The 13,852-nt window shown below is 50.4% G+C and overlaps 7 protein-coding genes across 7 annotated transcripts; 5 read left to right on the forward strand and 2 right to left on the reverse strand.

Moving 5' to 3' along the window:
* Nucleotides 1-97: 97 nt before the first annotated feature.
* Nucleotides 98-1,990, forward strand: PSV08DRAFT_411479 (uncharacterized protein; the record flags this gene model as incomplete). Its single annotated transcript, XM_014221781.1, has 3 exons — nucleotides 98-1,256; nucleotides 1,304-1,682; nucleotides 1,735-1,990. 3 exons carry the CDS (start codon nucleotides 98-100, stop codon nucleotides 1,988-1,990), a joined length of 1,794 nt encoding a protein of 597 aa, XP_014077256.1.
* Nucleotides 1,991-2,678: 688 nt separating this feature from the next.
* Nucleotides 2,679-3,610, forward strand: PSV08DRAFT_404006 (uncharacterized protein; the record flags this gene model as incomplete). Its single annotated transcript, XM_014221780.2, has 2 exons — nucleotides 2,679-3,342; nucleotides 3,447-3,610. The coding sequence occupies 2 exons, from the start codon at nucleotides 2,679-2,681 to the stop codon at nucleotides 3,608-3,610; spliced, it is 828 nt and encodes a 275-aa protein (XP_014077255.1).
* A 94-nt stretch (nucleotides 3,611-3,704) lies between these two features.
* Nucleotides 3,705-4,503, reverse strand: PSV08DRAFT_320730 (uncharacterized protein). Its single transcript, XM_014221779.1, has 3 exons — nucleotides 4,333-4,503; nucleotides 3,959-4,111; nucleotides 3,705-3,896 (listed from the first exon to the last, which is right to left on the reverse strand). The coding sequence occupies exons 1-3, from the start codon at nucleotides 4,411-4,413 to the stop codon at nucleotides 3,840-3,842; spliced, it is 291 nt and encodes a 96-aa protein (XP_014077254.1). The 5' UTR covers nucleotides 4,414-4,503; the 3' UTR covers nucleotides 3,705-3,839.
* A 174-nt stretch (nucleotides 4,504-4,677) lies between these two features.
* On the forward strand, nucleotides 4,678-9,236 carry PSV08DRAFT_378920 (Urb2/Npa2 family-domain-containing protein; the record flags this gene model as incomplete). The annotated part of the gene is made up of 2 exons (XM_014221778.1): nucleotides 4,678-4,695; nucleotides 4,746-9,236. The coding sequence occupies 2 exons, from the start codon at nucleotides 4,678-4,680 to the stop codon at nucleotides 9,234-9,236; spliced, it is 4,509 nt and encodes a 1,502-aa protein (XP_014077253.1).
* A 425-nt stretch (nucleotides 9,237-9,661) lies between these two features.
* On the forward strand, nucleotides 9,662-10,759 carry PSV08DRAFT_354316 (uncharacterized protein; the record flags this gene model as incomplete). Its single annotated transcript, XM_066092873.1, has 1 exon — nucleotides 9,662-10,759. The coding sequence occupies one exon, from the start codon at nucleotides 9,662-9,664 to the stop codon at nucleotides 10,757-10,759; it is 1,098 nt and encodes a 365-aa protein (XP_065948737.1).
* A 489-nt stretch (nucleotides 10,760-11,248) lies between these two features.
* On the forward strand, nucleotides 11,249-12,534 carry PSV08DRAFT_320760 (uncharacterized protein). Its single transcript, XM_014221776.1, has one exon. It carries the CDS (start codon nucleotides 11,492-11,494, stop codon nucleotides 12,416-12,418), a length of 927 nt encoding a protein of 308 aa, XP_014077251.1. The 5' UTR covers nucleotides 11,249-11,491; the 3' UTR covers nucleotides 12,419-12,534.
* PSV08DRAFT_184947 (alcohol dehydrogenase) lies at nucleotides 12,490-13,851 on the reverse strand (the record flags this gene model as incomplete). Its single annotated transcript, XM_014221775.1, has 2 exons — nucleotides 12,490-13,056; nucleotides 13,165-13,851. 2 exons carry the CDS (start codon nucleotides 13,849-13,851, stop codon nucleotides 12,490-12,492), a joined length of 1,254 nt encoding a protein of 417 aa, XP_014077250.1.
* Nucleotide 13,852: the final 1 nt, after the last annotated feature.

Genomic DNA, 13,852 nt, shown 5'->3' on the forward strand with positions numbered 1-13,852 from the left:
GCCCGCCTTTTGTGTAATTGCATGTGTCTTGACATGTGCCTGTTCTTTGACGGCCTGATAGCACACTAAACCGCTTTCAGCACCACTCCCAGCTACCATGCAGTTGCCCAACGGCTTCACTGCCATCAAGGACGCAACATCAGAAGGTCAAAGCGTCAATTTGATAGGCATTCTCGTCGCTTGTGATGGGCCAAGATCCTCTAAAGGACTCGACCATGTTCTTTCTTTCACTATCCAAGACGACTTTGCGGACGTCTCTGCCAGTACCTACTCCTCCATCAATGGTCGCATGTTCAAGCCACCAAATAAGTTCCCTAAGATTTCTGGTATTGGAGATATCCTAATTCTTCGTAATGCCAAGCTTAAGCCATGGGTCGGGCGTATGGAATGCATTGGCGACAGACAATTCACTCACATGACCGTATTCCCTAGCAGCATGATTCCTGTCCCGGAGCTCAGCCATGCCTACCAAGCTGGCAGTCAAAAGCTCCCTTGCGATTCTTCTTGGGGGGCACCGCAACCAACAATCCCAGAGCAAATGGCTGTCATACACCTGAAACATGCCTCTTCTGGTTCAAGCCAGCAAATACGACAGCATGCAACGACGGCTGCATTCAAGACCCAAACAAAGAAAAGGGACTGTTTGATTAAAGACTTGCAGTTTAATACTTTTGCGGACATCAGGGCACAAGTTGTCAACATCTATCACTACCACGGTCAAGCCGATTTGAAAGTTACCGACTACACCCCAAACGAGAGCATGTTTTATTACGCCGATCCTGAAAAGGAAGATAGCTTTCATATTGCAGATAGACACTGGAAAGGTCCATACGGGTACTTGACTCTCAGCGTTACCTTGTACGAAGAAAACGCGAACTGGGCAAGAGAACACTTGGCGGTGGGTGACTATGTTTTCATACGAAACATGAGAGTCAAATTGTCCGCCCGTAGCAAACTTGAGGGCGTAGTGCACCAAGACAGAGTCAACAAATCACAAGTCGACATACGTATTTTGAATAACGCGTCAGAAATTGCGGAAATCGATAGCCGACGGAAAGAATACGAGAGCAAGCGTGGCGGTCTAACAGCTTTCGAAAAAATACATAGTGAAGCTAAAAAGCCTTCTGCCAAAACATCAAACAGCAAGAAGTTGGCCAAAAGAGAACGACTGCGGGCTGAGAAAGAAGCCGAGCAGCAAGAAATTGAAAAGAAGGCCCGTGAATGGGAAGTCGAACGTAGTGGCTTGAACAATAATAGTAAGACTTGTACCATCTCTGATTTATCCATACTAATTCAGACGCAGTCCGATGCGCTCACGTGGACATGAAGTCTTCCACAATCTCCGAAATCATACACAACCCTCATCTTCGTGTGCGCACACTTGAAAAGTGTAATGACTATGAACTTCCTTTTGTCAATTGCCGGTACCGATCTCGTGTGCGCGTAGTCGATGTATTCCCTCCCAAACTCGAACTCTTTGCTCACTCTCTAAATGATCCGAACTGGGCCAAGCGGTCTGAGAAGCAGCATGCTGACAGTACATGCCCAAAAGAACGATGGGAGTGGGGATTCGTGCTCCTGCTGGAAGACGCAGAAGCACCTCAGGGCGGTGTGTCTGAGAAGCTGCGTGTTGTCGTGAATAATAGTTCAGCACAGTACCTGTTGAAACTGAATGCGCAAGAGTAAGCGAGCTTTAGATCGTTGCTAGTTACACGCTGATTGACATCATCGCAGCCTCAAGAACAACTCCAAGGTGCTCAGACAGCTTGAACATAAACTGTTCCTTCTCTGGGGAAACTTAATGGAGTTGAAGACAGAACTGAGAGCCAAAGGCTCCGATCTCCCATTACCACCTGGTGACAACCGTTTGCAGAACAAGCCTTTTGACACATGCATAGAAGAGTATGGCTGCCAGGTACCCGTCACGGAGGACCATCCGTTTGGTTATCAGCGCATGCATAACCTGACACTGACGACAATCATGGATTGATGTATGTATTTGCGTTAGGCGAGATCGACACATCCGCATCATTGTTTAATTGGATGAAACTGACTTTAGACAAGACCCTTGCAACGCATCCTTGAGGGTTCTCTGCGTCACGGCGTCTAAGTGCTGTGACGTGCTCAGTAGCCACCGACTTTCCTTCAACTAGGCTAAGTATTCTGTGTGTTTTAGTTGCTGCAGGGTCCCCTCGCCGCACGGCTTTATTTGGTGAAGAGGGACACGTACTAGCTCGAATTGAGTAACTCAACCGACTCAAGAAACGAGGTTGTATAGGACTCACCCTATTACGACCAATCAATGCCCTTTCACTGAAGGTATACCGACTTAGGGCCATCCGTATTACGTGTGGGCCCAAGTCACGAAGGAGGCTAAAATGGCGTTTACCAGAATTGCGTGATTAAACGTGCTTGGAGCGGAATATGACCGAACCGCGTACCATCATCAATCAACACTTAAGTGACAAGGAACAACACACTATAATTTCCGGGACTTGAAATCGAATACAAATAGTGCGAAAGAATTGTAAAACCTACGTATCAAACGGCTGGAAAGTGAAGGAACAAGAAAGGTAAGTGTTGTCGGATGCTCAACGCAGTATCCTGGCACCAGCTATACAAGGGAAAGAAGAAAGGTCTGACAGATCAACTCTAGGAAGAAACATTCAAAGAAAACCATGGAGAGTTCAGGATACACAATTAGTTTTCCTGCCCAAGCACCGGACCTCAAGGAACCGAATGTCAAAATAACAGAACTCCCTCCTACACCGCCTTCACCCAACAAATCAATCCCACTCCGCAGCATCACTCTTCAGGATCCAACCCTCATAACCACGGAATTCGACGCCCACCGCTTCCAAGCTGCGGCATACACCCAACTCATTAACACTGCGATCCCAAAACTTACAACCCAAGCTCCTGCACCAATAACACTACCCGGATCAATCCCCTCAGACACCCTCATAACATCGCCCTACAACAAACTAGGCCACTACCTCTCCCTCTCGACCCCTCCTCTCCCCCTTCCCTCCCTCCTCCTCGCCGTAGCCCTAACGTCCCTCCAACCCACTCTCCCCACCTACGCCACAGCTCCCTACACCTCCGCGCTCAACCTCGACGTCGTACTTGACGTTCTACGCGCACTCGTTAAAAGTGAAGGTGTAGAATGGCCCGAAACCCGATTCTACGTAGTTGTCTTCCGGAGCAAACTCAAAGAAAATATCGATACCGATTATCTGTACAAGTTGGACGAGGAGAGTCATGCGGAGGCGTGTGCGTCGGGGGGATTGCTGAAGTATTGGTTTGGGAAGAGCAATGCGGAGAGTAGGAATTTGGCGACTTGTATGTTTTATTCCCTTATTCTTCACCATTTTTGCTGCGGATTTAGCCACGTGATGTGCTGTGGTGGTTGAGTAAGACGGTGTTCAACTGACGGGTGTGAGCAGGTTTCTGGCATAGCAGGGAAGATGCGTATCGAGGAGGTTTGGGGCCGTGGCATAAAAAGGCGCGGGCGGCAGGTAGGGAGTTGTATGAGCATATTACATTTACTACGCATTGGTTTACTGTGCTTGAGGGAGTCAAGGGATATACGTTTGAGAACTACCATTAATGAAGGGTTTGCGGGAGGGAGATAGGAGGGTGATGTTCTTTTCAAGTTTGCAAACGGTACAGGGAAATAGAGGGTATAGATAGAATGGGGAAAGTCAAGAAGAACAGCTTTAAATTGCCCAGATGGTCTATACCATGTCCTACTGTACACTGCACATTTGCTATGCAGAGCTCCAAACCTACACCGATCGATATCGATCCATGTCTCCCGCTCGCACGTCAAGAGTCGTTTATGGCCGGATAACGCGGAGGCCGTCTTTCGAGGGTGCTGCTGCTCGCTTGAATGACTGTTTGGCGCGGTTAGGACGCTACGTGCTTGATATGGGTTGGTGCGTCGAGGGAAACTGACGTTGTCGCACTCTTCCCATGCCCTTCCAGCACCGAAACCGAGACCGACAAAGGCGGGCCATGCGCGTCGCTTGAAGAGGAGGACCGAGAAGACGACGCCGAAGGAGACTCCGAGACCCGAGCGGATGAGCATTGAGGAGAGGCAGCGATCCCACTGTGGGCATGTGTTAGTAGCCTTGTTCAAACCCAATCTTGTACTGCTTATCGGTGTGGGTTGGTGGTGTTGGCATGGGGCAGTCATCCGAGTCGCGTGAGAGCATTGTGCCCCGCCATTGCATGCGAGAGTATTGCCCCCCAACACTCAGATGCCCCAATTCAAATCCAGACATTGCCAATGCCTTCATCACGAGATTGTGTCGGGAGTGGCTATTCTACCTTTTCGTTGAGCAGAGCCTCGCTCATGGGACGAGTGGTACGCGAGATGGACGCAACGGGCTGGGGGTTGTTTTCGGCCATGGCAGCGGATATGTCGAGTGCAATTGATGGATGCAACGGCGCACTCGGTGTGCTGAGGGGTGAATGGGAGCGGCTCGACGTGGTGTTGATGGTCTTCGTCCGACAGCTGGGAATGCCGAACTTTGACGTCGCCGGCCCTTGGCAGGAACGACAAGGGTATGCCTGGTCCGTGCCCAACTTTTTTCGACCTTACTATCACTGGTTTGCTCGGCCACTATACTTCCTTTAGCTTCTGCAACTGCAAACGGGAAATGAGGTGACAAGATGGCGCCAATTCAGCCAGTGAGTATGACGTGCATAGTTTATCAAGAAGGTACCTGACATGCGAAAAGGCCTCGAAGAACGATCCTGCGTCGACCCGTCCGCGGCTGCAAGCCATCAATCAGGACTTCTCTGACCTAGACGAACAAATTTCCCAAGTTGCGCATATAATAGGCCTTCCTGAAGACTGGACTACTGTAACAGAGGAGGAAGTAAAGGCCAGAATCATACAACGACTTGTGCGCGCAAGAGCGGAATGGGTTCTGCGCTGGATACTCGACAAACTAAAGGATGACTTGGAAATAGGGCGCACAGCGCGGGGAAACGCGAACGCATGGCAGCTTCTTGAATGGATGATTCAAATTCTCCCTGTTTCGAGAAGTGCATCTCATCTACGCGACGCCAGTTTCCCAAGCATTCTCGAACGAGCGCTTGTTGAGAACTTCGACAAGGAGCCCACTGTGCAGCCTGCAGGCGCATCCGATGATGTTCACATGAACGACGATTCCGAGTCGAGCGCGACCATCCGAGAAGACAGCAAGCCATCGAAGAAACGAAAGCGCGGAACTGTGCAAAGTCCACCCTTGAAAATGACAACTCTCGATCCAGCAAAACTCAGTCACCTTTTTCACATAATCCTATCTGTCGTAGCCTCAATAACCAGGTTGGCCGCAGGAAATAAGGGAGACGATACTACCCAAGCGGAGCTTATGAAGATGGTCTTGAGGACCGACAGTGCGCAAGCTTCACGTATCCTGAGGTTCTGGCTCACGAGCATTTACAAAATTCTAAGTACTCTTTCGAAAAACGCACACCTGGACCACTACTGGACTGAATTCGTCGACCTTTCCCTGCCCTACGGAATCTGGGATCTACGAACAGTGGATGCAAAAGACGAGACTGGTGCGTCTGCCGAAGAGTTCAGCACAGAGTGCCTTGTTCCCACATTAGATCTTCTCGTATACCTGCAGAGTTTACGCGATGGAGGTGTCTTAAATATTCCATCTTATGCCGTCAGTCGCGCGATTGCAGCATTAGATAAGTCATTAACTAGGCATTTATTTGCGCCTTCAAGAGCAGCTTTCTTTGGCGAGACTAACAATGGGTCTACTTCGAGCGAAGCCCCAAAGCCGCGGGACGCCCAAGTGTTAGCCAGCAACTTGGAACCTCTGCGTGCGAAGCTCCTCCAAGCTGCTCAGATCGAGGATGGTGGCGATGTTCTACCAAAAAGACTTGCATCCCTGTTTGATGCAGTCCCCTACTTATTGGATCTTGTCATCCGTATATCCCCATCTCGGACACCCAAAAGCAGGGCGATGGAGAAACCCTGGCTGCAAGCTGTTTTTTCTACACTTGCCGAGTGTGCGGGATGTTCATTGACGACTCCTCCGGAGTTCATCACACGCCAAACCGCCGTCACTGCCCTCAGTGCTGCGTTGCGTGTGCTGCAAGTCCATGAAGTTACTCTTGGTCCAGATCTTGTCAAAACCATCTTCTGGTATCATTGCGGAGTCAAATACCCAGAAGGTCGAGAGAAGGAGGTGCACTGGTCGCTGATTGCATCTTTGATTGAGCTTGACTCCTCGGTCTTTGTCATAGGATCGAAATCCGGCAGCAAAGGAACACAAGAAGACCACACTGAGCTTGTTGAGTTCATTTTTGAGCAGATATCTGCAGTAGAGTTGAGCGGTCAAGGGTTCATCGATGAGAAGCAGTCTCAGAAGAATGAGACCCGGCCGGAAATCATCAAAAACACACAATTGACAAGAAAAGCAATGCTAGAGATGGTCATCATCCCTCTCATGTCGGCGTTTGTACGAAGTCGCAACTTGCTAGGCTTCATTCGCAGATGGGATGATCAGTTAATCAAGAGCTACAGGCATGGGAAACGCAAGGCTCTCAAAGATCGGCAAGATATCATTTGGCAAGATCGCGCCCTCTACACTGCATTGGCAGGTGTTTTTGAACAGTCTCTCACCCAGGGTCAAATCACAATTCTTCTGCAAGAGCATGAAATGCGGTTGGTGAAACTGAAAGAGGCGATGGAAGCAGCGTCCAAAGAAGACGTCAAGGTCAAGAAGCTCGCAGCTTACAAGAACGCGGCAAGCAGCGCTGTCCTCATCCCCGCTTTCCTCCAATCTATTAGATCAGACATCATCGTCGAAGCACTCAAGTATGACCTTCAGGCATTGTTTGTCACTTATGTTGCTTGGGTACAAGATGATGCCTACAGCTTCTACACACAGCTCCACCTTTCTTGGTTCACATTGTGCCAATTGCTAGATGATCTCTGGCCAATTCACATGCACGCTTCTCTCCCGGCACAGCAGGAATTCTTATATCCGCTTCTTGACCAGGCTACCAAAGACATTTCCTTTGGACGCAGAGACAAAGGCCGAAGTATGGACTCTTCCTCACGAGCAGCTGCTATGCTCTTCTGCTTCAACGCATGCGATCGCCTTCAAACAGTACCTGGTTCTGAAGATGCCATCCGTAATGTGATGCAGAAGATCTTGGAGAATCTCTCTCCTACCCAGTTGGGAGATGAAGATGACGAACGCATGGTGGAAGTTCTTTGTACCTACTTTGTCAACCTGCTCGAGCCTCTTGAGGCAAATGCTTGTCGCGATGCGATATACAGCATCTTGTCCAGACTTCCCCAGCTGGGAAAGGTTTCTAGTGATCTCATTTGCAGGTCACTTTCTGAGTCTATCGCCGAGAGTGGGAGCGCGTCAACTCAAAGTGCTTATTCTGCAGCACTTTTGCAAGCTCTTGGACAAGATGCTGATGATGACATCTACACTGCAGTCGCAGAAGGCATCCTTCACATCAATCCTCTGGCACTTGCTCGCGAACAGAGAAAGTCGATACTGGACCGTACAACTGAGCTTTTGACCTCCGGAAAATCCAATCCAGTTGAGCTCTTGAGCGTCATCGCCCACCTCCAGCAAGTGCCGAATGCATCGGCACAAGTGTCAACTGAAGCCACCGTGCTTTTCGATATCGCGGAGCAACTCCATCAACAACATGTGGAGACGGAAACCGTCCTACAGCTTCTTAGGGAGCTTGTTCAGAAGACACTGGTCCAAATTCTACCTAATCAAACCCAGTCAAAAAATAAGGAGTTTGTCATCGAATTCACAGGGAGATTGCTTTCCATCACCAAGGCTACAGATCAGTGCTCATTAGCGAGGCTCTCGATTTTACAAGCAACATCGTCGGCCCAAAAACAGAACACTCTTCTGCATATTGAGCGATACGTCGATCTCCTGAAGAAGTTGCTTAGCAGTCCGGACATCGATGTGCTACAGGGTTCACTGGATGCTTTCAACGAACTATCGATATCTGCATTGAGAGAAGCCAAATTGTTCGACCGCATTCAGACTTGGCTCCGGACGTGGATCAAGGACGCGGTGGACCTCGATGAATACCAAGCACCTGACGCCGTAATTCGATCTGACGTTGTCGAATATGTCGCGCGCGTATACAATTTGGTCACGAAATTTGAGCTGTATCCTGATATGACATGGCTAGTACGCTTGACACTCACGCTTGTACAATGGAGCCCAGTTTCTGTGCAGAATACCGTGCACACTACATTGAAAGAAGCAGTTGCACCTCTCGCCGTTTACGAGAAGTTGGATTTGATTGCAGTGTTGACTGCTGATCAAAAACTACCGAACTCTGCCTCAGCATATCGCATCCTCAATAACATTGTCTCAACGATAGACGACAGACTTGAGTCTAATGCTGAGCTAAAGCAAAAGCAGCTGGCGTTGTTGCCCAAACTCTGTGCTTTGCTTGCTGAGTGCCCCGACTACGAGTCATTCAACAGTCTCCTCAGCTGTGTAGACACAATCTTGAATGATAGGCCTTCACTCGCGTCGCAATATAGTATCGAGTGCACTTTCGGTGTGCTGGTCAAGCTGACTTCACGAAGCAGCCCTGCACTGCCCTCTCGACATGCTCCATCGATATTTTCAAGGCTTTGTCACACAAGTCGCTTGATCCTACTCGTACACAGGGGTCGCCTTGGTGGACGCTTTCACCTATTCTTGCCGCTTTTGCAAGGCCTCTTGTTCTGCTTGTTCATTCCAAATGCTAGTCGAAGTGGCGCACTGCCCTCGTGGTTACGAACCACTGTAGCCACAGAGCCTGTAAGGCTCACGGCTGCCAATGCCTCCCAGTTCACACGGCTACTCTCTACACTTTGTAACCCCCCACAGTCTTCAATCACAAAAGCACACCAACATCACCAATCCCGCAAATCCAAGGATCTCAACGACCCGATCAAAGCCGCTCGTGAGAAGGCGAGTAACTTCTTGTATCCACTACTTGCTTCTTTCTGCCGCTTCCAGCTCAACGGAAGGCTGGATCAGAACGTGAGAGAGAAGCTGATGCCTGGCATCTGGGAGGTTGTGGGCACGGCGAGCCTGCACAGAGAGACTCTGGATGCAATGTTTGCCGGTCTGGGCAGAAGTGAAAGGGACGTCTGGAAGGGTCTATGGGAAGACTGGGAAGGGGTCTACGGAAGGAGACAGGTTGTCGGTCATGGAGATTGAAGTTCTGCGTAGCCAAGACTACCATCATTGTCCGCGGGAATACGCGTTGGATGGGATCGCGACAACTTCTATTGCAGTATGTACTAATACAATACTAGGTACAGCATGCTGCTGTGTTGCTGGGAAACCGGAGTCTCACTCAATGCAATCAAATTTATAATGTAAACTATATGGAGTGCCGATCTGTTTGCTCTCACTCCTCTCCAGCCAACCTTGCTATTGTCAAGTCAATTCACCTCATCATCACCGTCACTCAGTACAATAAACACTGCGTCATCCTCCAACCAAACGCAACCGTGCGCTTTCACGCTGCCCATTTGATCTAATATCCCTCCACTTGAACTTTTCTTGAGATCTCTCAACACACAGTCTTTCAACCCATACCCTCTCTAAAACCAAACACTCACATGCACTACTATCGCAAAATGTCGACCTCGTTTTCACCATCATCATCACCACCACCAACACTCCCAGCCACACCTATTGCGCCCTCAATAGAAACCTCAAAATACCTCTACGCAACGAAATCCCACACCCCAACCCCGATATGCTACTGCGGCACTCGGCAAGAAACCATCTACCTCCACCCTCTCATCACCTGCACCGGCAAAAAATGCCAAAAAAGGTTCTACCACATGCAGTGCGTAGGCCTGACACTCCAGCACCTTGTCGGCAACGAACCTTGGCTCTGTCAGGAATGCCAACTGGCTCAAACACTCGCATCTCTGCCGCCTCTACCGCTGCCGCTGCCGCCGCCACCGCGCGTGTGCGTTTGCAAGGACCCGCCGTATACCATGGGGCCCATGGTACAGTGTGCACGGAAAGCAAAGTGCGAGGTTAGATGGTTCCATTGGGTTTGTGTTGGGTTTCCTGAGGAGGATGGGGGATGGGTGTGTGAGGCGTGTGGGGAAGGGCGTGAGGAAGAAGAGGAGGAGGAGGAGGTGCCGGAGCTAGCGGCGAAGAAGACTAAGATTTCTTCAGGTGCGGTGGAGGATGGGTTTTTGAATCGAGGGGATGAAGGAGAGTTGGAGGCTGGGGTGAGGGGAGGTTTGGGTAAAGTGGCTCATCACGGTTGTGCTGTGCATGGGATGCAGGTGTGGGAAGATGCGGTGGTGTTGGCGGAGGCTCAGTTGGATCGAGTGGATGGGACGGAGGAGGTGCTGGAGAAGAGGGATGGGGTGAGGGCAGCAGAGACTACGACACCAGAGCCTGTTGCGCCAAAGTCTACGACGCCAGAGGCTACGATACCGGAGTTAACGACAACAGAGTCCACTACACCAGAGCGTGTTGTGCCAGAGCATACTACGCCAACAGAGCCTGGATACTGCTTCTGCGGCACACCGGATACCAACGACATGATTGCTTGCGATGGCAAGGGCTGTGCGACGGAGTGGTTCCATTTTACGTGTGTGGGCTTGACGCCCGAGACCGTGCCCAAGGGGAAGTGGTTTTGCGATGATTGTGCAGAGAAAGCGGTGAAGCGGAAACGGAGCAAGGTTGCTGGGAGGAAGAGGAAGAGATGAGTTTTGAGGTTTTTTCGTCTAGTGAACTGGGTATGAGGTAGGGGCTGGCACGTTGCACGTTCAATCTTGCTCTTATCGGATCCGTTAGGTTTGGGGGTGGTTTTTTTTTTTGCCTTCTCGCTATGTAAAGGGGTGCAGGCAGGTACAGCCTTTGCGGTTTCTTTCATAGAAAATCGGTTTATCAAGTTTGCGACATGAACGAATGTTGAATATTTGACAAACATGAATTTCCATCTGCCACAACTTCATCTAAACTTATCTTCGTTGAATCTAATCATTTGGAAGTAAAGAGGGGGAAAAAACCAGTCCTGATAACGTAGCGCCAGCCCCACTCCTTAAAACATGGGTACTAGTAACAGGTCTGTTCAGGGTCCATCAATCTCGTCTAATCTTGTATACTACGAACTCTGTCACGTGTCGGGTGGGGCCAAAATCAACGTCCATCTATACATCCATCGAATCGGCTGCTATTTTCTCAAAGTATCGAAACCAAAGCCTGCGTTCAAGACGTACACCGTTTCCGCACGCAAGAAAACGCCGACTAGCCGCAGCACTTGATGACGTAATACTACTATCTATTGCCGGGGCACCTGCCAACAACGAGGTCTGGTTCGCAGGGACACGCAACCGCACCCCTACCACGGCATTTGGCCTTGTCCCTCCCAGGAAAAAAACACCAAAGCAGCGCAAGCAGTCACAAGGACCCTTACATAACTTTCTCCCTGTCTCACTATGCTACCAACGCTATTGCAGCAACCTTCTCCATCATCATCGTTGTCCTTATCTAGTACTAGCTCTTCCCACGCCACAAGCACCAACACCACCACCAGCAGCGGAAGTAGCAGCAGTACTAGCAGCAGCAATGGCAGTAGCAGTAGTCAAAAACCCACAATGCTATCTCCCTTCTTCGCACCCCTACCACCCACAACATGGTCCCCTACAGCCGCAGCCCTGGCCCTCACCCGCGACATCGCTAGCATGAACACCACCATCCTAGCCGATCTGCAGGGCCTCTCCAGCATCCCGCGCATCTACACCACGCTCTTCCATCGCACGCGCGAATTCGCCGCCACCGTGCGGCATTTCGCCAGCGTCGTTGCGGCGGGCTCGTGGGCTGCGGCGGCGTGTCTGCTCGTCGACTGGGGCGTCCATGTGCTGCGGCATCCGCGCGTGGGGCTCGAGCGCTTTCTGAATAGTCAGCGCGAGAGTTTGTATTGGATTCTGGATGATGCGTTGCTGAGGATTTGTCTGGATATGTGGGATCCGCCGCGTGAACAGCAGGCTTGTCAGAGGAAGGAGAGGGTGCTGCCGTGGGATGAGGCGACAGACCCGATTGTCAGGGCGTTGGCGAAGGCGCAGGCCTTGGTGCCGGTTTGGGGGCAGATGGATGTCGACGAGACGAGGAAGTGGGAGGTCCCTGTTTGCGAGGGCGCCCAGGCCGAGTGGTTCGAGGTGGGCTGGTTTCGGCGGTCGAGGCAGTTTCTCAGGGAGAGTAGTAGGATTTATGAGATTTGGAGGACCATGAGGAGGGTGGGGAAGGGCCAGTTGCCTGCGGAGCTTGCGAATGTGATTGTGGAGGATGTGGCGGCGTTTGAGGTGTTGCCCTTGGGGGATCTGAGGGAGTTGTATTTTCCGGCTGAGAAGCAAGCATTTGGCTAAATGAATAGATTCAAGAGATATAGAGAGAAAAAAAAAATAAGTTAAAGACAAAGCGAGGCATACGATGTCGTTTAGCCTCTTGCAGAGTCCAAAATGGCAAGCACATCTTCCTTTCCGCCCATGCCCTCCATGGCCCCAAACACATCCGTCAAAGTACTTTCAGCCACCTTGTCAATATCTTCTTGCTTCTCAACACCAACTTCCTTGAGCGTGCTGGGCAGCTCAAGATACCTAACAAACCCGCTCACCGCATCCGCAAGCTCCGACTCCTCAGCATGCAACGCCCTATTCCAAATCTCCAGCACCCGCTTCTGGACCTCCCTCTGTCTATCCGACTTGGCTGCTGTATACCTTATCACAGGCGCCAGCATGATACACGAAGTAACACCATGCATTACGCCGCAAACACTGCCCAGTTGGTGCCCAATAGCGTGCGAAAGCCCCATTGGAATAGCCCACAGTATCAGTCCCATCATAGCGTCTCGAGCCCCGAGTTGGCAATTTGCAATTCCCTCCAGGAGCTCAGAGTACTTGTTGTCTGCCTCGCCTATTTTGTACGCTTTGAGGCCGCGCAAGAGTGTCTGGAGGGCATTTTCCATGTGGAAGAATATTTCTTCTGTGCAGTGTTCATTCAACATCTGCATTGAGAGAGAGAGAGAGGGTGGTGTAGGTTAGCGGTGAAGAGCGTTTATTTTGAGGGATTTATTCATCGTCATTTGACAAAGGGGAAGAAGAAAAAAACGTACTGTTTCGATACAGTGATCCACCGCGCGTACACCGCTTGAAAGCCAGAGTTTCCGAGGTGATGTAGCAGCTACTTCTGGATCGAGAAGAATCAAATCCGGGGCTGCGTTCTCGCTGGCAAAATGCTGTTTCTTGAGCGTTTGAGGATTTGTCGCTGATGAATTGTTGTTCCACTCGCTGGCGGAGAGACTGGTTGGTATGACAATCAGTTTGATGCTAGGATCTTTCAGGCCGTCTGCTTTTCCCTTCTCTTGATTGACTAGGGCTTCCATTGCTTCGACATTGAGGTTGTCCGTGGCAAGGTTGGCGTGCATCAAGCGGGCAATCTTACATGCGTCCGAGTAACTGCTGCTTCCGATGCTGACTACACAATCTGCATTGCTCTCGTGTATTAATCTTGTTATATCCAGCACATCGTTGTATGGCGAATGTGCCCCAACACCGGACTTGGAGGCCACTGCAAAAAAACCCAGTTTCTCTTTCAGTTTCTCGATGACATGGGTGTTCTCGTCCAGGGCTTTGGAGTGTACTATGATCAATCGCTGGCAGTTCCATGTGCCAATTGCACTGACAATATCTTGGATGTAGTCTGAGTTCAATATCGCGTTGTGGCCTTTTCGAGCGGGAATGGGAAGTTGTTGGATTGTTTGCCTTTCGCGAAGGGAGCCTTGATTGATGGAGCTTGGCATT

This window comes from Bipolaris maydis (assembly GCF_028858645.1).
Source record: "Bipolaris maydis strain C4 unplaced genomic scaffold PSV08scaffold_11, whole genome shotgun sequence".
In the NCBI taxonomy this organism is placed as follows: Eukaryota; Fungi; Ascomycota; class Dothideomycetes; order Pleosporales; family Pleosporaceae; genus Bipolaris; species Bipolaris maydis.

Coding starts and splice junctions, on each gene's coding strand:
- PSV08DRAFT_320730 (XM_014221779.1), bottom strand. CDS start 4,413: ATGGCCGAAAACAACCCCCAGCCCGTTGCGTCCATCTCGCGTACCACT. Junction 4,112..4,332: donor AGGCTCTGCTCAACGAAAAG/GTAGAATAGCCA, acceptor ACATGCCCACAG/TGGGATCGCTGCCTCTCCTC. Junction 3,897..3,958: donor CATGGGAAGAGTGCGACAAC/GTCAGTTTCCCT, acceptor CGCGCCAAACAG/TCATTCAAGCGAGCAGCAGC.
- PSV08DRAFT_320760 (XM_014221776.1), top strand. CDS start 11,492: ATGCTACCAACGCTATTGCAGCAACCTTCTCCATCATCATCGTTGTCC.